The sequence below is a fragment of the Dufourea novaeangliae genome, unplaced genomic scaffold, assembly GCF_001272555.1.
Source record: "Dufourea novaeangliae isolate 0120121106 unplaced genomic scaffold, ASM127255v1 scaffold109, whole genome shotgun sequence".
Lineage (NCBI taxonomy): Eukaryota > Metazoa > Arthropoda > Insecta > Hymenoptera > Halictidae > Dufourea > Dufourea novaeangliae.
Genome location: NW_015373997.1, coordinates 1,539,543 through 1,566,050, shown reverse-complemented (window position 1 = coordinate 1,566,050; position 26,508 = coordinate 1,539,543). Strand labels below are relative to the sequence as shown.

At 40.4% G+C, this 26,508-nt stretch overlaps 4 protein-coding genes across 7 annotated transcripts in view; 2 read left to right on the top strand and 2 right to left on the bottom strand.

Moving 5' to 3' along the window:
• The first annotated feature begins 4,530 nt into the window (after positions 1-4,530).
• On the top strand, positions 4,531-7,340 carry LOC107187986 (probable phosphoserine aminotransferase). The gene is made up of 9 exons (XM_015576195.1): positions 4,531-4,690; positions 4,751-4,995; positions 5,497-5,627; positions 5,706-5,818; positions 5,918-6,079; positions 6,152-6,246; positions 6,324-6,493; positions 6,638-6,898; positions 7,037-7,340. The coding sequence occupies exons 2-9, from the start codon at positions 4,930-4,932 to the stop codon at positions 7,146-7,148; spliced, it is 1,110 nt and encodes a 369-aa protein (XP_015431681.1). The 5' UTR covers positions 4,531-4,690; positions 4,751-4,929; the 3' UTR covers positions 7,149-7,340.
• A 2-nt stretch (positions 7,341-7,342) lies between these two features.
• On the bottom strand, positions 7,343-8,374 carry LOC107187988 (guanosine-3',5'-bis(diphosphate) 3'-pyrophosphohydrolase MESH1). Its single transcript, XM_015576200.1, has 4 exons — positions 8,359-8,374; positions 8,062-8,287; positions 7,625-7,956; positions 7,343-7,560 (listed from the first exon to the last, which is right to left on the bottom strand). The coding sequence occupies exons 2-4, from the start codon at positions 8,258-8,260 to the stop codon at positions 7,420-7,422; spliced, it is 672 nt and encodes a 223-aa protein (XP_015431686.1). The 5' UTR covers positions 8,261-8,287; positions 8,359-8,374; the 3' UTR covers positions 7,343-7,419.
• A 139-nt stretch (positions 8,375-8,513) lies between these two features.
• LOC107188040 (zinc finger protein 830) lies at positions 8,514-9,817 on the top strand. Its single transcript, XM_015576266.1, has 4 exons — positions 8,514-8,654; positions 8,873-9,362; positions 9,433-9,602; positions 9,676-9,817. The coding sequence occupies exons 1-4, from the start codon at positions 8,551-8,553 to the stop codon at positions 9,815-9,817; spliced, it is 906 nt and encodes a 301-aa protein (XP_015431752.1). The 5' UTR covers positions 8,514-8,550.
• Positions 9,818-14,797: 4,980 nt separating this feature from the next.
• The window catches only part of LOC107188068, a 42,263-nt gene continuing 30,552 nt past the window's right edge, over positions 14,798-26,508 (bottom strand). For 3 of the 4 annotated variants that reach the window (XM_015576309.1, XM_015576310.1, XM_015576312.1), the window contains 5 exons: positions 25,478-25,630; positions 23,065-23,205; positions 21,703-21,817; positions 20,818-21,005; positions 14,798-15,948 (listed from right to left, as the gene is read on the bottom strand). In XM_015576309.1, coding sequence (XP_015431795.1) covers positions 15,791-15,948; positions 20,818-21,005; positions 21,703-21,817; positions 23,065-23,205; positions 25,478-25,630 — 755 coding nt within the window. In that variant the 3' untranslated portion in view covers positions 14,798-15,790. Of the gene's footprint in view, positions 15,949-20,749; positions 21,006-21,702; positions 21,818-23,064; positions 23,206-25,477; positions 25,631-26,508 lie in introns of those variants that run through there. The other variant, XM_015576311.1, reaches the window with a different exon arrangement.

Here is a 26,508-nt window from a genome sequence, read left to right as displayed (position 1 = left end):
GACGGGTATTAACGAGCCATTCCACGTCGAAACGCACAGAACTGCGATCTTATAGACAGATTTTTTTCGAATTAGCAGCATTTGTTGATACCCACAAGAAACTAAATTGTGTAAAATTTTAGTTTCTAATCTTGAACCGTTTCCGAAAATTTCCCTTGCGGGAAGCCTTACCATAATGAGCCATCTCGTGGCCGCGGAAATCCGGGAATCGGGTGACGTCACGGTGTGCGAGCGAGAACGGTAAAGCGAGCCGCGGTATCGGTGCTCTCCGTCGGTGTTGAAGGAATTTCAGGGGTCTATGGGGGGAGGTGTGCGAGCGAGAGAGTACGGTAGAGCGTGCCGAGTATCGGTGCTCTCCGTCGATCCAACGCGCTAGTGAGTTGCGTCACCCAGTTTATTGACTTAGCCGTGTACGCCGTGTACCAAGGTCGTACCATCCCGTGCAGGTCTGTGCTTGCTTCCTCACTTTGTCGTGAACCGTCGCGGAGGGTGGTCGCGCGTCTCATACTCGTCCGTTCTCTTGTTACTAACCTATTGTTTGTTGCAGGCATTCGACAACCATCAATTTATTTACTGTGCATATTGTTGTGTCCCCTCTCTTGATACTAATCCCTTGTATGTTACAGATGTTCGAGAATCATTGGCTTCGATATTTATCTTCTTATGTACTGTGTTTCATTTACTGTGATTTATTTACTGTGCATATTATTTATTTATTTACTGTGCATGTTACTAATCTATATACTGTGCATATTGTTGTGTCCCCTCTCTTGTTACTAATTCCTTGTATGTTACAGATGTTCGAGAACCATTGGCTTCGATATTTATTTTCTTATTTACTGTGATTTATTTACTGTGCATATTATGTATTCTATGTGTATTGTATAATGAAAAATATTTTTCCAAACAGTTATTCCATCGAAAGAAGACATCGATCAACGTCTACATCTTCAAAGCGTGCGTCTACCACTGCGTTAAGTTACTGTAAGTTAAACTTAAATCATAATTCGATATTCATTGTTATATTCATATTCATCATCACATCGTTTATTATTAATTTTAGTCTATCTATTAATAGACTTAAATTGTGATCAGCCATTGTGCATACCAAGTTATTATTAATTCATTTTGCTCGTTGATTTCTCTACACAGACTTGGGGTATGGGCAGTGGGTCTGTACCTATTATGGTACGGGCAGTGGGCCTGTGCACTAAGACTGTTTGCCGATCCCTCTGGTTTCTATTGAGAAGCCAGATATCGGACGTGTTTAGTCTTTGCCTGGTAAGTAGGATTTGGAGTAAAGGCTCGTGCGCGCCTGGGTACAACGTACCCGCCTACGGAGTAGACGGGAGTCTGCTCCGTAAAAGGACTCTGTTTTACAGGGGATCTCGCTTGCACTACCATACTTGGTCATGACCTGTGCTCGGGTCTGGTACGTAGGTGACCAGCCCAAAGGGCCTGGAAAGTGAGAGATGGATTCGGGTTTGCGAGGTTGCGCCCGTCTTTCCTATTTTCTTAAACCAGGTTCTGGCGACAACACTTTCATCGCGATACTTGTTCATACTGTAGTTTAACGTGGTTCATCGTAGAATTAATTTTTGGCTTGGTATATTAGGTGCGTAAACGAAATGATCGATGGAACTTTTTCCATTCCGTCTATCTCTTTCGATTGAGCATTAGCGACTACATTGCGTTAAATTTGTTATTTCGTATTACTAGCATTAATTCGTATTAATTAGAATATTAAGATAATATTAGTTCTAAGCTGAAGAACGAAGACAACCGACGAGGGAACTTAGTTTTTTATAGGTTTAGGCTCAAGAAAGAAGTCATCCGCCGAGGGATTTTAGTAGCGATGGTATTAGATAGTTAAAGTTTAAGTTATTTATAAGGTTTATTGTGAAAGGTGGGTAGATGTGGAACTTGTGATTCCATCTACCTGCCTTGGGCCTCCACTCGCAGCAACCTCCTCGTGGTGAGGCCTGGGCAATCGGTAAAGTACTTTAAACTGAAGACAATATCGAGCTAATGGCTGCGAACTTCGAATCCATCTCATAAAACCACGTTCTATATTACATCGAACTAGGATTATTTTAGAAATCGATATGAGATTCAAAGTGTAAAAATGTCTAGTACTTTGAATGTTTTAGAAAATTATTCGAGATAAAGATGTATGGAACTACTGAAAATTACTTTAGATTCCTTTTCCTTATTCTGTAAATTCTTTGATTGGAACATGAATGCTGCTGGAAGTATGAACATTTTCACAGGACAATGATATAAATGGAACTTTAACACTTTTTTAAGTGTTACAGTGATATTTCGTTGGCCTCCGTATTAGCGCACTGCGCCGTACGCGGATAGCATGATGTTGTAGTCGCAAGAGAGCAATTGAATCGAATAAACGTATTGTACCATAGCGCATCGTATTGTATTTCAAACTTTTGTATCGTTATAATTTATATGTATATATGTATATTCCAATAAACATACGTCAGGCAATATAAGCTTCATTTCATCGAATTGTCTTAAATATAACTGCATAAATATTGTACAATCCTATACTAATTATAGTTGTCTGGTGCAACAGGTTACTACAGAAACTAACTACTGCCTACGTCTTTTAAACCTGGGCTGTAGTAGTATCTGCAGAAACTGCCATGATTGCTGGGGTTACTATACAATTTGTTCATATTTCGACAGTTGCACGAGCAACATTCGACCGACCTCGAGAGTTGTACGAGCAATAGCGATAAAGAATCACGTTTCAAAACCCTTACGCATGCTCGGGGTGTTCTATGACCCCAGGCTCTCACCACACGGGGTCCATGGCGCCTCCACCGGGGGCTCTGTGACCCCACGCTCTCACCACACTGGTTCTCTGGCGCCACCTGCGGGGGCTCTGTGACCCCACGCTCTCACCACACTGGGTCTCTGGCGCCACCTGCAGGGGATCTGTGACCCCACGCTCTCACCACACGGGGTCCATGGCGCCTCCACCGGGGGCTCTGTGACCCCACGCCCTCACCTCACGGGGTCTCTGGCGCCACCTGCCGGGGTTTTGTGACCCCACGCTCTCACCACAGGGGGTCCATGGCGCCTCCACCGGGGGGTTCTATGACCCCACGCTCTCACCACACGGGGTCCATGGCGCCTCCACCGAGGGCTCTGTGACCCCACGTTCTCACCACACGGAGTCCATGGTGTCTACACCGGGGGTTCCATGACCCCACGCTCTCACCACACTGTGTGTATTGTCCATCGCAACTAATTCCCTCTTCTGTAACTTATAAACCTTCCGTACGTTCTTCAAAGATTCATAATTTTTTCATAAGTTTGTCAACGAAATCTTCATTCCTGGGGACATAAGATACATGTGAGTAATGAATTGCAGATTCTTCTGCCAGATTCAATCTGTTATAATTAAATACATGTCGGTGATAAGAGAGTGGACAATAGTGAAATGACTTGAGACAACATCCGCTGGAAACTTGATGCTTTATTGCCGTTGCTCGTATAACTGTCGAATTCGGACTGACGCTTGTCCGTTCTACCGTGAACACATTGCATAATAATCACAGCAACAATGGCAATTGCTGCAGATACTATTATAGCCCAAGATTAAAAGACGTAGACCGTATGTAGTTACTTTCTGTAGAAATCTGTTGAGACAGACAACTACATGCAGTTAATATATATGTATGTACAAAGTTTACGAAGTTTAAATATTTGAACCAACTGGAAGAAATGAAATTTAACAACTGGACTCACTAATACGTTCGAAAAATGATATTACAGGAATCTACTGTTACACGCCGTCAACTATGTATCTAAATTGCTCTATGTATTTTGTTAAACAAAGGATGTAGACCCATAAATAAATTATTCTTATTATTATTATCTATATATAAATTATTATTATTACTCCTGTGTTTTGTTCTACAAGGGAACACAAATATCCGATAATGTTCTTCTGTATTAGCGTCCAATTAAGAAAAGCATGTACTAAGTAAATATCGATGAGAACGAGATTCCATCATGTGATTGCTTAATTCGTATTAATATCTATAATGTCTAGATTTATCCGGTAGTTGTATCACGTGTCACGGGTCGCTTGACTAGTGTTTTCATAATCAAAAGATAAAGCATTGCGGGGGACACTTATTATTTCATCATCGTGCCGAAAACATTCATAGCCACAAAACATTATCGAGATTGTACGTTTATTTAACAGAAAAATTTTAATTCGTCTTCTTTTAAATCATTCTGTTCTTTCCTTTAGCGTAATATAATCTTGGTAAAATGTTCTATTCGCATGAACGAATAAACTAATAACTGTGACGTTAATATTAATCTTAACAAACATTTCGATTTTCCCGGCTGTCTAACGGAACAATCTTCTGCAACCGTATCTCGTCGCGCGACCAATCGGCAATTCTTGTCCAGGACCTGTTCAACAAGTGTCGTGTATATACATATACATCGACAAAAACGAAATGAAACCAATGAAACGAAACACCGTGTGGCCAGTGATCGGTGTGTCGGTCGCACGTAAAAGCGATCGATTTCTTTCCTCGTTAGATATATCTTGGTAGGTATTCAGTGTTACATAAACAAATTGTAAACAAAACAAAACTCGAGAGAGAAAGTGAAGGGGCCGGCGATACGGGAACAGAATCCCCTTAGAACGGTAAGTGTATAATTAGATCGACTGTTTAGAAATTGTGGTATTCAAGCGAAAACATTGTAGATTATACACAAGGTGGCAATAACAGGGAAAAGTAACTGTGTTAGATAAAGTCCCGTATAAGACGCTTACCAAAGAGATAACGACATCCAACAGACCGGTTATTGGTTTCTGCACTGAACAGTACTGAATCTACTTCAGTCTTTTCGTATCAGCCGTCCAGTACAATAGTGGCGTTCGTGATGACCGATCAAAGCAAGAACCCTGTGATCAATTTTGGAGCCGGACCGGCCAAGATTCCGCACGAGGTATATACACCAAATAATTATGTCCACAGATTGAAGTCTTTTTACAGGCAAAGATACAATATCGAAACATTTTAAATCGTTATGAAAACATATTTCTAAAACACATAAACATGAAATAATGGTATAGAATAGTATTATCGTTATAAGGCATAAAATTTAGTATTGGCCAATTTATTAAGAGTGATAAAATATATAAATAGGGTATCATTCGTATAGAGGTCAAACTCGTTCCTACAACCAACGTGTGCACCGCTTAATATCAATCGAGAATAAACACTGGAGTAATTAAATACATTCTTTCGCATCAGATAAAACATTTTCTTTAAACTTAATTTGTTCTTTCATCCTTTTGTTCCCACATCTTCCGTCTGATTTATGCTGATCGATCGGATATTGTCTGGCTACAAACGGCAAAATTTATTCATTAAAAGCTTGTGTTTAAAACATTATATCTCCTAGTTTATCGGTCGTAAATATCGATCACGATAATATTTTTTATAGGTATTAAAGGAAGTGCAAAATGAACTTCTCGCATACGGTAACACTCGAATTAGCATTTTGGAGTTGAGTCATAGGTCGAACGAGTTCAAAAATATTATTGAAGATGCTCAGGCAACGTTGCGAGAAATATTGTAAGTTAACGTGAAAAAAGAAATCCATAATCAGTTATCGTATTTATCCGATAAATATTGCTTATTTAAATTTTTCAGACACGTTCCCGACAACTATAAAATCTTATTTATGCAAGGAGGAGGTACAGCTCAGTTTGCAGCCATTCCTCTAAATATGATGACCACTGGTACTGCGGATTACATAGTAACTGGTAAATTCTAAATCCGCCATGTTAGGACTCTTATAATTCTGATTCAAATTGCAATTCTATTGTATATACTCTTTCTTTAACATAAAATGAATTTTTAAGGATCGTGGTCTGCCAAGGCGGCGAAAGAAGCAGCAAAGTACGGCGAAGTGAACTTAGTTCTGCCAAAAACAACGAAGTACACTGAGGTCCCTGATCCCTCCACATGGAAGTTGAACTCAAATGCATCTTACGTCTATTATTGCGCCAACGAGACGGTTCATGGTAAATGTACAATAGTGTAATAAAAACAATACGCACAAACAATGATTTATTTACAGAAAATGATTATTTAAGGAATCGAGTTCAATTATATCCCCGAGACGAATGGTGTGCCCCTGGTTGCCGATATGTCGTCGAACATCCTCACGCGATCTCTAGATATTTCAAAAGTATGTACCATTTAATTCGATAACGATTAAACGAGAAAAATTTGTTGATAGGGAAATAACAACAGCGTGTTGTTTAGTTTGCAGTGATATTTGCTGGGGCTCAGAAAAACATTGGCCCGGCTGGTGTAACGCTTGTGATAGTGCGGGATGATGTTCTTGGTCATGCTATGAAGGTCTGCCCAACGATGCTGGATTTCACTGTTATGGCAGCTGATAACTCCTTACACAACACACCACCAGTATTTCAGTAAGCATCCTCGATAAAATCATGTTGCACAAAACGAATAATCGTTGTAGTCCTAAGTATATGTACATATGGTACTAGATTCGTTCGTGCAGTTACTAATACCTAACATAATACCATTGTTTATAAATCTATTTCGATTGTTAGAGTGTACACAGTCGGATTGGTTTTCAAATGGATCAGAGAGCATGGAAGTGTTGAGGGAATGGAAAAATTAGCCATCCTGAAAAGTCAGAAAATATACGAAGTGATTAATCAGTCTAAAGGGTTTTATTCCTGTCCTGTTAAGACTGACGTACGGAGCAGAATGAATGTACCATTTAGAATAGGCAAAGACGACGAAGAGCTGGAGAAAAAGTTCCTTTCCGGCGCGAGCGCACGCGGGATGCTTCAGTTGAAAGGTCACAGGTCAGTGTATCTTAAAAAATAGTCTATTAAACATTAGGTATCATTGAAGTTTATGCATAAATAATGCCATTCCAGGATTGCCAGCTTTCTATTTGTACACATTAACCATTATTCAGTGGAGTATATTTTTTGTTACAGATCGGTAGGTGGAATTCGGGTATCTTTGTATAATGCTATCACTGTAGAAGAGGCAGAGAAATTGGTAGAATACATGCAGTGGTTTTTCAATGAACATTTTACGAAGGATTAGGTGAATTATAGGACAGCCTATAAGAATATTATCTCGTAAAAATAATTTGTATTTACATACAAAATATTATTTTTGCACATTTTATATACAACCTTTTATACACTTTATACAACTTGCATTCCATCTGTTCAAACGCGAGAATATTTCGTATTTAATAGTAATATTCATCATTTTATTGAGTATTATATATTACCACACCAATTATAATTTTTTTTAAATGTTTTCCCGTTTTTTATGTATTGAATAAATGTTGGAAGTATCAATTTATTAATCAGTGACACTTTGATAAGGACATTTTCTTACATCCACACACCTCTCGATCCCTAGCAACCCGATTTGCATATATTAAATCTAATTCTCTCTCTAGAGTAAAATTAGTTTTACGACATCCATCTATCACAGCTTTGGACCACTGTAAATACATTTTGTGTAAGTTTGTTTAATAGGTAAGTTTGTTTTTCTTTTATATGAATTACCTTGAAATATTCTTTCACTCTTTCTGCTGTCCATCCAACTGGGGTGGCTTTTTCGATATCCCTCAAATTATATAATTTATCAGCTAAAGTAACTAATTTAGCTTTATAACTTCGTTTGGAAGCATTTTCGATTTGTAGTCTCTTACGTTCTGCTTTTGGTAAGCTTTTATCATCAGTTACTTCTCTAACAATACCGCAAACCTCTTTACCAAATTCATTTTCTATTTGCTCAAATGTACAATCTGTGTCTTCTACTGTATCATGTAATAGAGCTGCTAAAATTACAGGTGGATCATAAATGTTGCCTTCTTGAATCAAAATATTTGCAACACCTAGAGAAAACATATTGATTGTTTAAAATATTAGAACTTACATTTTTCCAGTTTTATTTTCTTTAATTTACTGTAATATGATTTGGATTTTAAATGGTTACAAACCTATAGGGTGATTTATATATGGTGTTTCTTCAGTATCTTTCCTTCTTTGATCCTTATGCTTTACTGCCGCAAAATTTACGCATTTCATTACTAGCATTAACAATTCTGCATTAGAGCATTCTTTGACGCATGTTTTACAAGGGCCATATGTATTAAATAGATCATCTCCCACAAATGCTGCAGAAATATTGTCTTCCATAGCTAATTTGCTCAACAACGCTAAAATCTTTATTCACATAACAAAAGTCACTTTACTTGTTAACCTAACGTAGTAAAAAAAAAGATAAATATCCATACCTACGTAACTGATGAGGTATAAAATTCTTTTAAATCCATAAATATATCAGTTACCTCAGCTGATGTTAACGCTGATGTTAGTTTCAAATTTTTAGAAGAGAGGAGCAAACGTCGGGTCGATGGTACATACGAAACATAACCTGGAAACCAAGAGTTGGTGTTGTGTTTTGACAGTGTAAATTGTGTCTCAAAATGTCACTTAAACGAAAACTAACACAAGATGATTTGCGTAAAGCGATGAGTGAGCACAAAAAGAAGTTAGGTGTTGTCAAGAAAATCGAATCACCTTTAGCAAGATATCCTTTTTATTAAAATGTAATATATTTTAAGGTTAAGATTTATGTTTCTATTCGTTTATGTCAGAACTGGTATTTCCGGAATATGTATATTTAATAATCGGTTTTATATATGTTATATGTTTTCACTTCCATTTAACGTAACTGAACACAAATTAAATAATATACTATGCACATAATCTTAAAATTTTTTATAAATCCTTAACCATGGTAAACACATATACAGATGTAGGTCAGCTGATGTGTATTTTATGTAAAGTTATTGTGAGGAACGAAACAGCTTGGCCAGTTCATTTAAATTCAAAATCGCACAAAGAAAATATAGAGTTAGCAAAGAAAACAAAATTAGAACCAATAGCTCCAAAGACTACAACACACATGTTTAAAAGGCCTATATCTCCTTCTCAAGAAGTTTCAGCAAATAAGAAAATAAAAGGAATATTAAAGAATTCCTCACCACAGTCAACACAAGTAGCATCTAGTTTGCCACCAGATTTCTTTGATAAATCTCCTAAACAACCCAATGGTTCTACAGCATCAAATACATCTATAACAACACATAGGTCAGGACATAATAAAGACTCTTTGAATGATAAAGATATAAAGCCCTTTGAAACAGAAGAAGAAAGAGAAAAAGATAAAAACAAAGATATAAATCCAACAATCCTTCCAGAAGGTTTCTTTGATGATCCAGTTCTGGATGCTAAAGTATGTATATTATAGGTACGTAATAAATTAATATAAAATTATATATTCACTATGGGTGTTGTATTTATAGGTACGAAATGTTGAATATAAAAATCCAATAGAAGAAGAATGGGAAAAGTTTCAAAAAGAAATTAAAGAGGAAACAGCACAGTCTGCACAGATCATTGCAGATGATCAGGAGGAAGCAACTACAGAAAGACAACTAGATGAGATAGAAGAGCAGATACGACATTGGTCTAGGTAATTAAAAATGAAATCAGTTTTTCTTTAATAAAGACAAGTATGTATAATAAGTAAAACATTGTTTTAATAGGGTAATGGATCTTGTAAAACGTAAGGAACAGGTACAAGCTACTGATAGGAAGCAAAAGAACGCGGACGACGATGTCTCCAGTGGAGATGAGGCTGATTTCGATGAATTTCTCGATTGGAGAGCCAAAAACTCATACAAATGAGACTAAATCTTACTCTGTACAGTATTTACAGCCTGTAAATATTTAAAAATGTGCTACTTTTAAGACTATTTTACCATTTAGAGTGTTATTATATCAATTGGTTTTCATATAAAATTCCTAGTATTATTTGTACAAAAATACAAAAAAACAAGAAAGGAATAATACTTGAACAACTTATTTTATTCTCCTCCTTATCCACCTCTAAAGAAAACTATGCGAGAACATTAAGACCAGTTCATACAGTGTATTAAGAGTTTATTAAAATGAATTCGAAGAGTTAGAATATAATTAAATTTCAGATACAATTGTAATAGATCATTAATTATACGTTTACAAGCTATAATATGAAATGTATAATATAAAGGTTACAAGGTAGGCTAAGCCGCTAATAAAATAGTGTGGGGTAGTATATTGCCAAAAGTTCAACGATATTGATATATAATATATATATATCCACTTTCGTTACGTACCGGACACATTATAAAATATTGAAAATTGAAAAAATGAGAGACTCGCATACGTTTTACCCGCACCCATCCACGCCATTACCTAAGAAACTTTATAATCGCTACACGATATCCTCGCGTCGAGTTCGTCTAAATCTCTGTCTCGATACATTATAATCTCAGAAAGTTGCTGGCTAAAAATCGTATATGTATAATATGATAGATATATCCTTAAAAGTTATCAACGTTAGCGCGTAATCGATAGAGCTTAACGGTTTAGCTAAATGGTTTCACGAATTGCATTTTCTCAATGAGCACATGTGCGTATATATTAATATATTATATATGCATTACACACGCGTTCCTCAAACTGTGTATACAATAATAATAAAATGCTAAGTCGAATCACAATTGTTTTACGTGAACCGTCCCGCCAGTCGAGCCCACAGGACGGATCATAATCCGAGAAGTGAACGTAAAAGAGTACGATCGGACGAGACTTCTCTATGCCCATATTCCGTATAGATATTCTACCTCCTTGAAGCATTAAACGTACGTACACGCTATACGGTAGTTCCTTAAAAGCAAGCGGTGTCAGTGATTACAATAATTCGTTTTTAATAATATTACGCGCGCGCGTGTTGTGTGTGTACGTGTTTGTGAACAGGAAACGGATACTTGATCTGAAAAGAGTAACGCTCAGGAAATTCGGACACGTTCTCTTCGTGCGGCTATGTAAAATCGATTCGAATAATTCAATGACGGTTTATTTAGTGCTTGAGTCAAAGGTGCCGTACGGGGTGAAACTTGCAGCAGGATATTTACAAAATCGCGAAACTCGTAGGCGAACAAGAAAGATCACTTTCCTAAACGACGATCGTCGTATCCCCCCCTCGACGAAAAAGATGGCGGCTCCCGCCACGAGTTTCCTCGTGAATCGACGATCTTTCTCCGTTAATTAAATCTCGATTTCCTATATCACCAATTGGAGGACTACGTCGCGACAATAGGTATGGTCTAATTTTGATTTCAGGACGTTTACGTCATTATGTCGACGAGAATCGGTCACGAGTTTCTCGTTCGCGTCGTGACGTTCCGGTTTCTCGACGGAAATCCGGTGTTCCGCCATGACGCATCGTCGATCCCGCAATGATGATCAGTAATTGGTGGTCACGATGTGTGTTACCTTAACGCGATCTACGTACATTCGTCGCTAAATGTCACACCTGAATCGTCGAGGTCAATTCCACGCGGAAGTTCAAGTCTGTCTTTCCGTGGGAACGAAGATGGTAATCCAAACACTTCCCCATACTTGGATTACCGTATCGTTCGGCCCCCATTCTGATTTGCGAGAAAAGCTTCCACACTCGGTGCTCGACGATTCTTCGAATGTATCGCGCGAAACCTCTCAAAGGGTTTTCCCCACGGTGTATCAATTACAGATCCGTCGCTCGATGATACCGAAAAGAGTCCTTTCGACTCACTCTTTCGTGTTCACGTATCTCGAAGTAGTCTGGGGAATTATTTGATTTGGAACGGGACCGGGAACGAAATTCTAATAAAATCGGACGAACAGCTACAAGTTCCGTGACGGTCCAGACAGGAAAGAATGCCCCAGTGGCGTTTTGTTCTCCACGCAGAGCAACGGAGAACACGAACGGAGGCGAGATAATCTACCGAGGGAGAAAAAGAAACCGAGATACAATCACCGTGTTTTCAATATTGGACCTGTTTATCGATTATCGTGTAGAGTAGTATCTCCCAACACCGGGATTGCGCGCGCGCGAGGAACCAATCTCCATACGCGCGCAAAATACAGAGAGACGTACAAAAGTGAGCGAGTGTCTGAGTGATAAAGACGGAGGCACCCTGCTTGTTTCGTTTGGTAGTTTCAATTGTGTTTTCCTATCGTATTTAAGGGTGGAGGGAAACTAACGGCTCGAAAGCGTCTTAATTAATAAATTACTCGAACAATTTAACGTATCGTTAACTCTAAGAGTGTCGCGAGCGGACGATATACTTTCCACGGGTCGTACGAAAAAGTGTGTCGAAGATTCGTCGCTTCGACCGGAGACGAAGAATCGGGGTTCGAGGAGGAAACGTTCTATCCGGAAACGGAAACCTTCCCCGAATTTCGTTCGCCGGATCAGACCGAGTCCTCGTCGGATGAAAAATTGATTTCAATTCGACCCTTAAATTCTTCCTTCCTCTGGCCTTTTTATTCCCGTTTTTAGTTCTTTCCTTAATACCCCGGCCTCTGCAAATAAGTTCGTCCGCTCGAGTACGAAGCTCGACTGACTTTCTCACGCGTTCGTTACACGATGACAGATTAACTGGCTAATATAATGTGTATATATATATATACGTATGATGATAGTTCTAGCATAATCGTTGAAAAAGATCCTCCTATTTTCTCAGGTTCATACCTCGACACACGTGTTATACAAGATCGGCCTGGTGCGCACGATGATACTTAGGTGCGGGAAGATAATAGCTAAGCGAGTCGCCTTACACGATTTTAAACGCTAATTTACCCTAGATATTAAGTGTTTAGTAACAACGACGGTAGCAAGAAGAATTCTGTTGTAGCTGTACGTTGCACATAGATCACAGAGTGGATACAGTCACTAGGCATTCCCAAAAAAGTAATCTACAAATAGTGCAAATAGTGCCAAGCCTAGTATCATGTATATGTGTATATATATATATATATATTTCTTTTTTCTTGTACTGATATTTATATACGTATCTATATATATATATATTTTTATATTTAATTAATCTCAATTCTGTTTCTTTTTTTTTGCGTAAACGCTATACACGCGAGAGCGCAGGCACTAAATTGTTGAGATACAATCGTACCGGACTATCGATGATCTTCATTTACTTTACATATTTATTCGCTTCAGACACAAAGAAAAATGAATTCAATGTGTGTGTTTACGCGCGCAATGACTTCCGTGTATATGTGTGTGTATGTAAATGTGTATACAGATTATAGATCGATCGAAATTTCCGAGAACGTGATCTTGTGCGATTAATAAAGATAGTTGTAGAAACGCGTCATATCGATATACGTGTTTGGTGCATCCTACGGCGAGAAGTCCTCCGAGGGCAACTCGATCTTGCTCCGCGGAAACTGATTCAACCGTTAAAAATTCAATCGCTTTACACGTTATTCGCCACACTAGTATATTGTACGGCGGTGGGTTTTCTCTGATCGACTAGACTCAACACTCGAATTCCTCTTTCCGATTGGCGTTACGGTGTTCTGTCCTCTATAATTACAGTCTAATCGAGACTATCAAGTGATCTTCGTTATTCAGTGAAAAGGACTATGGCGTGTCTAATATCCCGTTTTTAATTAGACGGTCGATCGCGAGAAGCGTTAAAATAAAGGATGATCGATCGTTAAACGGTCCAGCGCAGTGATGAAAGAAAACTTGTGTCGCGAAGAGTTGAGCTATCTCTCGTTGCCTAGATCCACGCGCGACTAAGATCGGATTTTGAATCCTGTATGTACGTATGTATATGTGTGTGTGTTCTTATAGTGAAAACGGAATAGAGCAATAACGCACATAGTGCTTTGGGATAAACACGCGACACGCGCCGCGAGTTGGTCGCTACACGCTATTCTCAGAATGTCGGCTCACAAACACTTTCGTCTGGTCCCTTTCGTGTTGGCTTCTCGAAAAAAAAGCGGCGTCGATGAGAACACCTGCCGTGAGAGAGAGCTCCTCATTCGCCTCGTCAACGGATCGCGGGCCATTCGGAGCCGGTTCTCCCACGAAACTTAATCTATCACCCCCGTTTTTCTTCGCGTCTTGACGAGCCCCGGATTCGTCCGAATCTGTGTGTGGTTTCACGCGTAGATTCACGCCGTCAGACCAGCTGACGCGATCACAAAGAATCTTCCACCTGTAACTCGCCTTATCCTAGGACAACCGGAGTTCCATCTTTTAGTTCCAGCCAACTCGATCTTTCGGACGACTTACAGGTTATTCGAGTATGCTTTTAAATGGTGAAACAGTAAGGACTTGCGCGCGGACTGTCGTAGAGGTAAAAAGGTAGGAACGCGATGGATTCCGTCGAGTATCTTTGGCGTACGCGCGATCCGATCGAATCATCCGGTTGAACGGTGGCGCTGCGATCGCCGCGGCAGGGATCGCCGCCATTTTGTCCGTAGATAGGATGTCGGGGACGCGGAACGACCGATTCGAAATTCGAATTTCGAACTCGTCAAGCATCGACACGCGTACAGAGAGCGTCGCTTATAAAATACTGAATTTATTTATTAGCTAGAGAGTGATTAGCGCTGAAGCAATGCATGTATTTCGCGCGCGGGGTGTTCGTTAAATGACGGAACGTACACGCTTGTCGTTTGGTCCGAAATAACGTTTACGAACGATGCGAAATCCCGGCGAACAACGGTGGGACAATCGCGCATATTCCCGCGATTCCGTATTTCGCGCATAAAATACATAAATAATGTATTTTAGCGCATCGCGAGTTCCACGACGAAGTTTCGGTAGCAAACGAACTAGATCAGAGACGGAAGAAGTTCTGCTTCGCGGTGATAGAATGATTCGTTTATTTATCTAAGCGTCTTTTTTTTTTGTCGTAGAAAAAGTTACGTTTTTCTTGCGTCTTTTTTTTTTTTTGAATTCTTCTTCTCCCTTATAGACAGCGGAATGTGAAACGACCTATCTACTCGAGAGTCGAAGTTCGAAGATTGCTTTTCCCGGTGCGATTCCTTTCATTTGTGCAAGAACACGCGGATTAATTATGATATGCTCCTGTAATTTTTCATCTCGTTCGCATCGAGTCATGTTTCACCGGGTCCCGTCGTTTCAGCGGCGATTCATCGAAATCACGATTTACCCGTTCTTCGAGCATATACACCTTTCTTAGATTAACACGCCGTCGAATGATTCACGAGAGACAGGAGCGGTGTCACGTGCTTCCACTGCATACGAGCCGGTTTTCGCTGTCGATTTACACCGACTGGAAAACAGTAAACCGGACACACGGCCCCTCGGGCAATTAAAGTTAGAGAATGATTATCTCGGTAAATAATGATTATCTCAATTGTAACATCGTTTCCTTCGATTATCTGAGAGTCGGATCGGATCGTCGCCCTTCGCTGGGCATCCGAATATCGAAAAACGATAGTCTCGATGAAGTTCTATCGGGATCGCTATTGCTAACTTGCGCGGCTTCGTTGTCGCGATAGACCTAGAAAAAGTTTCGGTATCGAAGACAAACTGTGTCGATCTCGCTAAAATGGACAAAGGGAAATAACAGAAAATGGCGAGAAACGTAACGTGGGGAATTGTGTGAGAAGTTTGCACGTGAAAAATAGAGTTTCGTAGACGGTTTTCGTCTTCTTCGGACGTTTTCCCTCCGACCGTCCGTGAGTGCTGGGAACTGAGAGGGTTGGGAAATTCTTTTTTCTTGTTTTCTTTTGTTTTTCTCTTTCATTCCCCCCCTCCCTCTCTCTCTCTCTCTCTTTCTCTCTTTGTCAGATTTACGCCTTCGCCTCGAAAATTTCCACGGTGACGTTATCCAAAACGGTTTCCGTCATGTTACTCGGCTGGTTCGGCGGCGACTTGTTCGATTTCGTAGAGACCGCTGACGCGTTCCCGCTGCTCCCGCGACTTCCCCGTCGTGATCCTGTTCGTGACCCTGGCGACAGAGATTTTCATGCTAAAGTATCGCGTGCTTTGGCTCGACGGCGATTCGACATGACACGAAAAGCCGGAGTAAAGTTTTTAAGCATGAAGAAACCGCTATCAGGCTCTTTGTCACGGTTGGAGAAACTGTAATGGCGGCCAGTGGTGCGTTCGTGACCGAATGTCCCATTCCGAGGACATTTCCGTTGTCGTCCGTTTCGTTCATGGATGAATGAGAATCGATTAACAATTGGAGTTTTTGCAAATTTCACGTTTAGTCATATTTTTTTGGCTTCTATGCATACTTAATCGCGGTATTCATCCAATTAACGGATAAACCTGAGCACACTTTGTGTCTATTAATCAGTTTTCTTTTCGCAGAAAAAGTACGTAGTACAACAATTAGGAATTCAATTTTTCAACGAAAGATTATGGTTCTATCGTGGAAAAATAATTTCTAATATGTATTGGCTAGTGTTTCTTTGTATTCTTAAAAAATCCTTTTCCCAGTGAATAGAGGTGAATCGAGATTAACAAACGATGCGGAAACTCGATGATCGATAACTGGAAACAAAAAAATTTAAAGACTCCGTACGTTTACTGTAGGGATTCCAATTAAAAACTGCATTAACTTTTCACATCTCTGCTCATTCTCTGCTCGTCGTTTATTCCGTACCGAATTTCCATCGGTGAAACGAAAAACGTAGAAGGTTTTTGGAAAATATCCGAACGTATCGGGTGGACATCTCGTTTAAAATGATGGAATTTTTAACCGACCCGATTAATATCGCCGCGGCATTCAGCATCCGGGCTTCGTCTCGTTACCGGTCGCCATTACGTGCGCGTGCATGCAATCGTCTAAATCTAGAAGTGCTCAAAAAGTGAAACTTGAAATTGTGTTGTATACGAAATCCCATCGGGTCCGCCGGGACATTTTATCGAAGAACAAGTGCAGGCGAGCATGTATCGACGAAACTACGGGTTAATAACACCGTTTCACGCGTGTCACCAACGCCCCCACCCGTGCTCATTATTCATTTCCGGCGGAGCCGATCGACAATCTCTCTACCTTACCGTGTACAATCGTGTCAATCAACCGAGTCGCATTCCCTCGAATGCAATCACGGCCCGTTTAGAGAACTAAGTACTTCAGAACTCCGTGCGATAATGGAAATGTACCCGACGTGTGTGTATCCATTCCCGTCGCCGCAGCTCGTGTTCTTTCGTAACTCTATTACAAACTTGCTCATACTACTCGCGGGAGGAAATAAAAAATCCCACGGGAAAAGTATCGAGACATTCGTCTCGAGTTTAACAGTTCACGAAGTGTCGCCGCTGTCGACACGATGGTCGATTAAGAATATATACATATGTACATATATCGGATCGTCTCATCAGTCTTTATGTAATTATCTGTGTAAGCTTTCGATAAATGGTATAATCAGGGCCGGCGCTACCATTAAGGCATTCTAGACAGTCGCCTAGGGCATAAACCATGAGAACGCGGAAAAATCCAGTCGGTGTTATTGAACGGTGCAGCAGATATAATAATACCATTTTGTTTAACGTAATGAATAAAAATATACATACGACCAAGGTTGAACACTTGATTTGAAGGAACTAGTAGAACATTTAGCGAGGTAAAGGACAAGAAAAATTACATTTTAATTTTATGATCTATGTGTAACTTGTTTTCTGCAATTGATACTAAATATGTGGATTCTAATTATCGTTTTCTTTTTTTATAATTTCAATTTAAAAAAAAATATTTTATACTAATTGTAAAATAGGGGGCGCGTTAATTAGCTTGGCCTAGAGCGCAAAATAACCTGGCGCCGGCACTGGGTATAATACACATGTACGTGAACGGAACAGGTGCAAAAGTGAGCACAACAGCGAGGAGGATGCGCGGGACGGGTCTAGGTTAAGTTACCAATTTAATATTGTAAGTTGCTGCTGTGTGGATTACATTCCGTATCGCTGTGGTGCATTTTATGGAGGTCATTGATATTTTTGTAGATTTACCATTCTTGTAGATCAGTGATGTCCATACTAAACCCCGGAGATTAAATTCTTTCCCACCATTTTTTAGATTATTTTATCGCAAGCCGTTGGCTACTGTCGGTGCTAAAAAGCAATACTCGTGGACATCACTGTCGTATACGATTAACGATCTTTCCATATATGTACCTACTTTCCGTCTACCGGAACTCAGCCGTGCCAAAATACGCAAAGACTGCTGAGACGACCAACCATAATCCGGATTGTTATTTCCTCTCGTTTCTCGGTTTTACCGCGTATCACCGAACGAATTGCTTCTCTAGGCCACGGTCGTCTATATGGTAACGTTTGAACGCAATCTCACTACACGTACAGAGACGCAAGCAACGTTTCTTTACTGTAGCAAGCAACTATAGTCGTGATCCTCGAAAAACGTTGGATTTAGAGGGAACTCTCTAGTATATACTATATTCGGGTCGAGAACGATCGACAAACAACCCACCGATCAACTAGGCTCGAAGTTCTGACGTATCCGAAAGAGGGTAAGTACCATTTTCTGGGGCTATGTACAAGAAACACAGAAACACGCTACACGATACACCGTAAACAGAATAAACAATATGTATATACATATATATAGTGGCTCGTAAGTGGGTTTACGAAACTTACCCTCTTCGAAGGACGCGTCAATTTGAAAAGTTTTTTTTTTTTTTTTTTGTTTTTACAATAGAGCACCTCATAGGTCCGCAGTACATGATAATTCAAGATTTAACGGTCACAGACGGGATCATTAAACAGACTACTGCTATAGATGGTCGACTGCAAAGAGAGTCAAATCCATTAAAAGAGATACATGATTATGGCGATAGGGATGCATCGTTCTGGCGAGACTTCGGGTAAGGGGACAGGGGGTTACACAATGCTGCTTCGACGCTTCGTAACGATCGATTCTCAATGATTATCTGATCTTCTTACAATTAATCGTGATTTTAAAGGCCGTGTCGGGTGTGTTTGATGGTTACTTAACAGAATTTTTGTAAGGGATGGATGGTTTCGCATAATCATTCACTTACTAATTAATGCAAGATTTATCGGTATAATGTAGTAATCTATATTCGACAATTTTAATCTTGTTATTACTCACTACTATTATTACATGCGTATCTGCCATGAACTTACGAATTTTTTTCTTTTCGCACGATACTTGGTCCCGTAGTTTCTTTTGCAGGCAATTAAGTATCTTGGTTTTTTCTTTTTATGGTTCTAAGGATCGATTGTAAAAAGTGTACGCGACTATTAATGCACACACGTTGTCCAGTGACTAGCGATTGGGAACGCCCGTAATGCTTGTTCAGTCACAACGATGCATCCAGGTGTGACACATCGGTCTCGATGCACACTGGGGTATAGAACGTGTTTAGCAGATATCTACCCTCTTGGCAGGCAATTGTGCATGCGAGAAATTCAGAAGGATTCTGCGCTGAACAGAAGGTTTCTAAAGTAGAGATAGGCAAGAGTAGGTAGTCACCTACTTTTATGTACTCGTATCTATATTGTACATATATGGGATGTTCTACGGAAATCGATAATAACGGGAGACAGCTATTTACGGTGGCGGTTGATCCAGCCGTAAGAACTAATCTCACCCCCTCCTTTGGTTGGTCGAGTTCGTTTCATTGCAAGGGCTACCGTTACCGTGTAACGATAATAATAATCGTTGTTGCGAATAACAACAAAAGTGTGCCTGGACCGTTCACTTCGACCGGGGTATGATTCGTATTAAAATGCAAACAGAGGGTTGCTCTACTTTCTACTTCTTTCAGCTATAAGAATGGTCTACTTCTCGAACTCACGTTTACCCTGAATACTTAATGGTACTTCATCGAAACCACTCTGAACACTCCAATCACGTATGACTTTTCCTTAACCGTGCAAATTATATGTTATACTTCGTACACGACGAGAAAACGTCGAATAGAGCGACTGACGAAAGTATTCGAGCAATAGGGTGATCAAATGGTTGGTACGAGAACTGTGTAACATATCGTGGATTATTGAAAGAAATTTAGCACATCTATAAACAAAATATGTATTACCTTTCGAAGTTTCTTATCGTGCTTATTTTATTATTACGTTTGCAAAGGACAGCTCTGTAAAATTGATTGATCTAGATTATGGTCTCTTGAGATGAAAATTCAGTCGATCTACCACGTTCGATCCACTTTCTTCTTCACTATATTTATTAATCTCGCAAATGTTATTATCAAATAGGTCGACAGAATATTACCATGCAATGTAAACGACATAAATGTATATACCCCGATATCGGTTTATTATCGTTGAAACCACCTTCAAACTTCGACAAATACCATTAACTCATAAAATCCACCGTTTACATGCACCTCCATATTCGTTAATGCAATTATAATTCAATAGTAGCTACTCCCCTCGATTAATTCTCCAGCTCGTTAGATTCGTTTCAAAAATATAAACCACTGTCCACACGATTCCTTCGATAAACCACAATTTTCTCCACCATCCCTCGCACTTCGAAATCTACCCTTCGCTGCGAATACCTCCGCTAATAAAATGCAAGCAGTCTTTGCGAAATACGGACATTTCGAGAACAAGAAGCTAGAAAGCAATTAATGGAACAAAATCGGCCCCGGTATGGCGGTTGTGGCGAGACGACCTGCGTAGGGGATGGAGAGGGCGGCCGCCTCACGATTTCCATCGAACACCCGATATATCCGGCGCGTAAAAGAGTCGGTCCCGCTTCGTTTCAACGGGACACTGTATAACAAGTTGCTTGCTTAGTAAGTGAATGAATAAAAACCCGTACAGCTCACTCTGTGCTGTGAGTGTTGAGAGTGTTTCGCACCTTGCGAGGCGTTCGGCGAGTGGGCGCGCAAGGAGGCCATCGAGGGTTGCCTCGAGGGTACACGTACGCTCGCCCTTGAACCACGTCTCTCGCCCGGGTGTAAGAGTTTGTTCTCCCTCAGCAACGAAACGTTCATCAGACGCGCATTCGGTGTATTGAAGATCGTACGATTCTCGCGCCAGCGAGCCCTGAAACAGAATGCACACACACACACACACACATGGTCAGAACGACGAACGAACCGCCATGGTGGAACGGCATAGACTTAGAAATACAGGGTGTAACAAAAATGTTGCAGGTCCCTGAAACGGGACAGTCGTAAGGTGATTTGGAACAAGTTTTTCCTTAGCAAACATTTTATCCGAGGCTTTGTTAACGAGATATTAGCGAAAAACTCCGACCAATCAGAGCGCGAGTTTACCGGCCAAGTTCCCGCGGTAACGTTGGCTACCAATGGCAGCGTGTAGCCAACGTCACCGCAGGTACTCGGTGAACTACGGGTATTACTGTTAAAGTTTTAGCATGAAAGTTGTGTCCGTTATGGATAAAAATATTCTAAAATTTCTCGCCAAGGATATTAGGGTTCCTCCTCGGTAACCATAATAATTAATTTTTTTGTATACCCTTTAATCTACTGTTATCTTATAATTCAAAGTAGTTCTAAGATGAAGGGAAGTTAGTTAAACGGTTCGAAATATTCTTTCTTGTTTGAAGCGAGCGAAAAAAAAGTGTAAGGAACAAAACGTTAAATTCACATTCGGCACGCGACGGTCAGGAAGTCCATTTTTGCATGGAATGTCGCACGGAAGTGGGTCACGAAGCTTCGTCGCGGGAATTGGTAAAGTTGAGGGACACCGTGAAAAGATATGCAAATGGATGGCTTACTTGCTGAAAAGCCTAAGAACGACGCAGATGATGATGAACATGAGGGCCATACCAACGAGAACACCAATCATCGTCGCGTCGACATATTGGAGATTGGGTTCCTCCTTTTGCTCCGCTGAAACAACATTCACTATCATTAACTAAATGGTAAATGACACGAAAAAATTCAGATTTGTATCCTTATTGGCCGTGAATGTATAACGTCCACTAAATGAAACATTATGTAGATTTTAAATTACAGCATGCAAAGTATACACAGAAAGTGACGTTGGTCAGCTTCGGTTTCTAGAAGAATTATATTGTACGATGCGCAATTTACAGTTTCTCATCGTTTAGACTGCAACGTTTTCGTACGAAAAAGAAAATTCTACTTCATAAAGAGGAACACATTTTGCAGTGTAAGACAAGTACGAGGCTCGACACAGTGCATCCTTCCATAATCCGAAGCTTGAAACTACAGAATGTATACATATATCTTCCCTCGTAACAGTCTATTTAAGGGAACAAAGTTTCAAACAAAAGACGCCTGAATATGGCTCGTTAAGCAACGACTGACCCTGTTTTACAGTTTTTCCTTCGCACTCGGAATTACCTAAATTCAAGGGTCGCACCAGCAGAACGAAAAAAAAAACGAATTTCGGCCGTACACTTTTGTTTATTATTCCTTTAAACCGTTAATTCAATTCTACAGGTTTCACCTAAAAACTCAAGCATCCACTTTCTGTTCCCACAACATTCAACTTTCAGCGTTTCTATTTCATATCGAATTCCTTCAATATTAACAATATTAAATTCCCATACCCTATGTAATCTTCCAACCCCGAATTCCACCCCCCTCGTACCCGAATACGAAACTTTCCTCGAATATACAACCTTCCATATTACACGTTACAAAATTCAAAAAGATTCCGAGTTCTCACTTAAACCAATTTTCAAGACAATCCAATTACCCGTTCATTGTGGTCCGTTAACCAAACTCCACCGTTTCGAGTTCTTCTATTTCATACTAATTCCCTCACCCCCTGTTCCACGATCCGTCAGGGGTATCGAGTAGAATGCCAGCAGGAGCAAAGCAACACTCTTCTTAATTGTTTAATCCAATCGCCGCGGCTGCTTCGTACGCCCTTTAATTGATCGCGCAAGACAGCTGACGAATTAATGAACTCCGTCGAGAGATTGTAGGCCGGAATTCCATTAACAAGGAACACGTCTCACTCCCGCCGTGCCTCCCACCCCTCTCCCGCAACCCCCATGACACGACGCGTAGGAATCTCATTAAAAAGCGCGAGAGAATCGACCCCCCACCTCTTCCACTAACACCACACCCTTTTTTCTCTCTTTTTTTTTTTCAACAATCCTTACCAACGCACACTGTCAGCCCGTCCGACTGCGTCACCGGGATCTTCTCGAAGATGCATATGCACCGTCCGTCCCTGCACTCGGTCTGGATTACCTTCGCCTCGCATTGCTCGTTAAAAAAGCACGACTCGTTCACGTTCGCCGCTGCAACAAAACGAAACGGTGTACAGGAGAACCATTAACGGCAGCGAACTACTCTGCCACGCGCCGGAACGGGTTTTCCTTTCTGTCGCGAGGAACCGATTTTCTCTGGGAAGTTATTCTTTCCTCCTCCCACCGTCCCCCATCTGGGGAAGTTCTTCCGTGCTTACTATGGAACTAGCTCCTCCCCCCGCGATATCTGGCGCTCATCCTGTCCCGGGAATGAATGCAATAAGTTTGTGTAGACGAAGGTTTGTTTCACTTTGGTTTCTATCGTGTACACGCGGATTGTCTGTTTCACTTCGTTCCATGTTTAGACGTGTTCTGATTCGCGCTGGCGATCTTCTGGTGAATTGAACCTAACAGACGGTGTCCAAGGTGACACGTAAAATTTTTACAGGATAAAAGCCGATACGTCAATCAATTACCATGCGATGCACTGATGACCTATCGTAGGCGAAGTCGGGGTCGCGCGTTATTTTCGCGATTCTGGAAACGAAAGTTCCGTCTCCCCTGTTTATCGATCCACAACTACGTAGACCGTACTCCTCGATATCAATCCTGTCGGAAACTTCCGGTGTTTCCCTTTAATCGATAACTTCCTGTCGTCTGAACCTGCTCGATGACTTTATTGCGGGACGCTCGGTGATCAGTACTTCCGGTGTCCTAGATTTCACCGGAAAAGAAGCTAATCGAACTGTTTCACTAACGATTCGTTGTGAATTCATGAACAGATTAATACCTTTCGTTTCTGAATGGGTAACAAATTTAGAACTTCATTGATTGACTTGCAAAAAAAGAAACGAGAATTAAAAGGAAACAGATTTTCGACTTTCACCTTTCGTGTCAAACGTGAAATACCAATGTTGATACAGTGGTTATTTTAGAATATAGTAAATATTCGACTAATGCTCAATACTTGGGACTGTTTGGGAACAGTTATCGTAGAGGGAGGGTATTTCTACACCTCATAAATTCAACTGGTCGGTCGATTAATTCCAAGGGGTATCCACCAATCGTGGGGATGAAACAGAAGCATTTAACATATAGATCATTTTGAGCGTTTATCGAGAATTTACTGTAGGTATCTAAAAATTTCCATTAATATCATCATTACCCACATTTAAAGCTAGAATCGGTACTTTTAAAGAAAACAATTTTGATCCTCATGGCTACGTAATTCATAAAAATAATGAATATTAGAGGAAAGTAAATGATGCTACAAAGTCTGACTAATTTTTTCACTACAGTGAATGGTACTGACAGTTTTAAAAATCGAGAAAAAATGCTCGAATTGTTCGTATGGGTGTTTAGTGATAGAATGCGCATGATATATCATATTAATGACGGGAGATTCCTCACAAAAGCGGGGCTACAACCGTAAGCCTGTGGTCGACAGCGTACAACCCCGATTGGCATGGTGAGTCCGATCGACTGATTATCTACCCGCGATGCCCTCAATATATCGACCACGAGCTCGCAATTAGGAGAGTGGCTCAACGCTGATCAGGCCCTTAATCCTGGATCAAGTTCGCTCTAGCCTTGCGATCCTTTTTCCTGTCCGCTGACCGACAGGTGCATCGTATTGAAAAAAAAAATGTTAAATAAAATTCAGCTAAACCTCTCCCGTGGCAGCTAACTAATATTGCCAAATCCTTTAAATAAACGCTCATCGGTAAGCAGTGTGTAACGTAACAGAGTCTGGATGTTACGAAAGGAGATTATTTCTTTTTCAAAAGAATACCTCAGGGTTAAATAAGAAAATGTAGAATTTTTAGAATTCGATACGCTCGGCACAGTTCTGTCCTTTTATACCTTTGGTGCCGTTTTTATGGTAAAAAATTTCGCAACACAAACGCATCGGCCATTACGTTTTTTCTGTAAATACAATTCTAAAGATTCTGCAATTTGTCACGTATTTACAGATAATAGAATTTCATCATGAATTGGTATCATTGGTATATAATTCTATTTACAAAAACCCTGGATTCAATTTTTAATTTCTCTCGCTGACCCCTTGACGACCGGGAGACCCATAAAAGAAGCACCGGGTCTTTTTTAGATTCTACGAGAGAAAGCCATAAGCAGCCATCTTTCGACTTTCATATCGTCCCGATCGTAAAACTCGTCCCTCGGACGTGACTCGAACCCTGGACCATACACAAAACTGCCTTTTGCCGTCTGCTTTTCGATAATTTCACGGAACCGTATTCTGCGCATGACGTCGAGGGAGGGAAACAGATGTTGCACCCGTTTAGAAATAATACTAACTTACAGTGTCCACACTTGTCGATGTGATTTGTGGCCTCGAACTCCTCCATGCATGCGCATTTGTTTTTCTTCGGCTCGCAGTACGATCCTGCGAAGCCGCACTCGCGATCCTCCACGCATTGATCGCCGAACTTCCTCGTGCCCCGTCCGCTTAGATCTGAAAACAGAGAGGTCAGGTCGTACCGTTAGTCGAAATTGGGAAACTAATTGTTTTTATGTAATCTACAATTCGCTTCAACAAAGTGGTGTATGTAGATTACGAATCTTTATGCAAATATCAATCTTTAAAGTTTTATTTATGGAAACCAGCAACAGGCAGAAATTTTCGGATCGTTCTGAACAGTTTGTCGAACTGGTGTCGAAATTAATATTTGGAAATAAAAATGAGTTTCCATGGCTCAGTGTTGTTTCCAGAATGATCTTCCAGACGATTCTGAAGTATCATAATTATACTGCGGTACAAACCATAGATTTATACCTATCGTTATAAAAAGAACAAATATTAACAGTTTTATATATTGATTTCATTAAACAAATTGATTGAATTAATTCCTAAATTGAAATTCAGCTAAATTTTTAAAATAAAGTTTATGACTGAAAAAATGATTCTTTTTCAATCTTCAAGAATAGAGAAAAAAACGGTGAAACGAGAGAGCGAGAAAGAGAAGTTGCAATTCCTGTGAACGATTTTTTTATTTCTATCGTGTAATTAACACCTGCTCGACGTACACTTGAAAGTTCAACAGACCGTCGGGCTGTTGAAGAATTTCAAGGGTCGTGGGGGGTCGACGCAAGCAAAGACGCCGGGACGCCTGTTTCACAGAGTCAAGGAAGCGATCCTTTTTTGCAAGGCAAAGAGACCCCGAGCTTGATTACTGCATTGTCGTTGCATAATGGCCGTCTACCCGAATGCGATCGTATTCATGCACGGGGATGAACGAGATATAGTACCCGAGCGTTTCAACGAGAATGCACCGAGATGACGATCCCGAAAGATGCTACGGTCGTTTTGTTACGCTTTGTCCACGCTTCAGA

Coding starts and splice junctions, on each gene's coding strand:
- LOC107187986 (XM_015576195.1), top strand. CDS start 4,930: ATGACCGATCAAAGCAAGAACCCTGTGATCAATTTTGGAGCCGGACCG. Junction 5,628..5,705: donor GCAACGTTGCGAGAAATATT/GTAAGTTAACGT, acceptor TAAATTTTTCAG/ACACGTTCCCGACAACTATA. Junction 6,080..6,151: donor CGCCAACGAGACGGTTCATG/GTAAATGTACAA, acceptor TGATTATTTAAG/GAATCGAGTTCAATTATATC.
- LOC107187988 (XM_015576200.1), bottom strand. CDS start 8,260: ATGGAAGACAATATTTCTGCAGCATTTGTGGGAGATGATCTATTTAAT. Junction 7,957..8,061: donor ATATATAAATCACCCTATAG/GTTTGTAACCAT, acceptor TGTTTTCTCTAG/GTGTTGCAAATATTTTGATT. Junction 7,561..7,624: donor GAGTGAAAGAATATTTCAAG/GTAATTCATATA, acceptor ATGTATTTACAG/TGGTCCAAAGCTGTGATAGA.
- LOC107188040 (XM_015576266.1), top strand. CDS start 8,551: ATGTCACTTAAACGAAAACTAACACAAGATGATTTGCGTAAAGCGATG. Junction 9,363..9,432: donor ATCCAGTTCTGGATGCTAAA/GTATGTATATTA, acceptor TTGTATTTATAG/GTACGAAATGTTGAATATAA. Junction 9,603..9,675: donor CAGATACGACATTGGTCTAG/GTAATTAAAAAT, acceptor TTGTTTTAATAG/GGTAATGGATCTTGTAAAAC.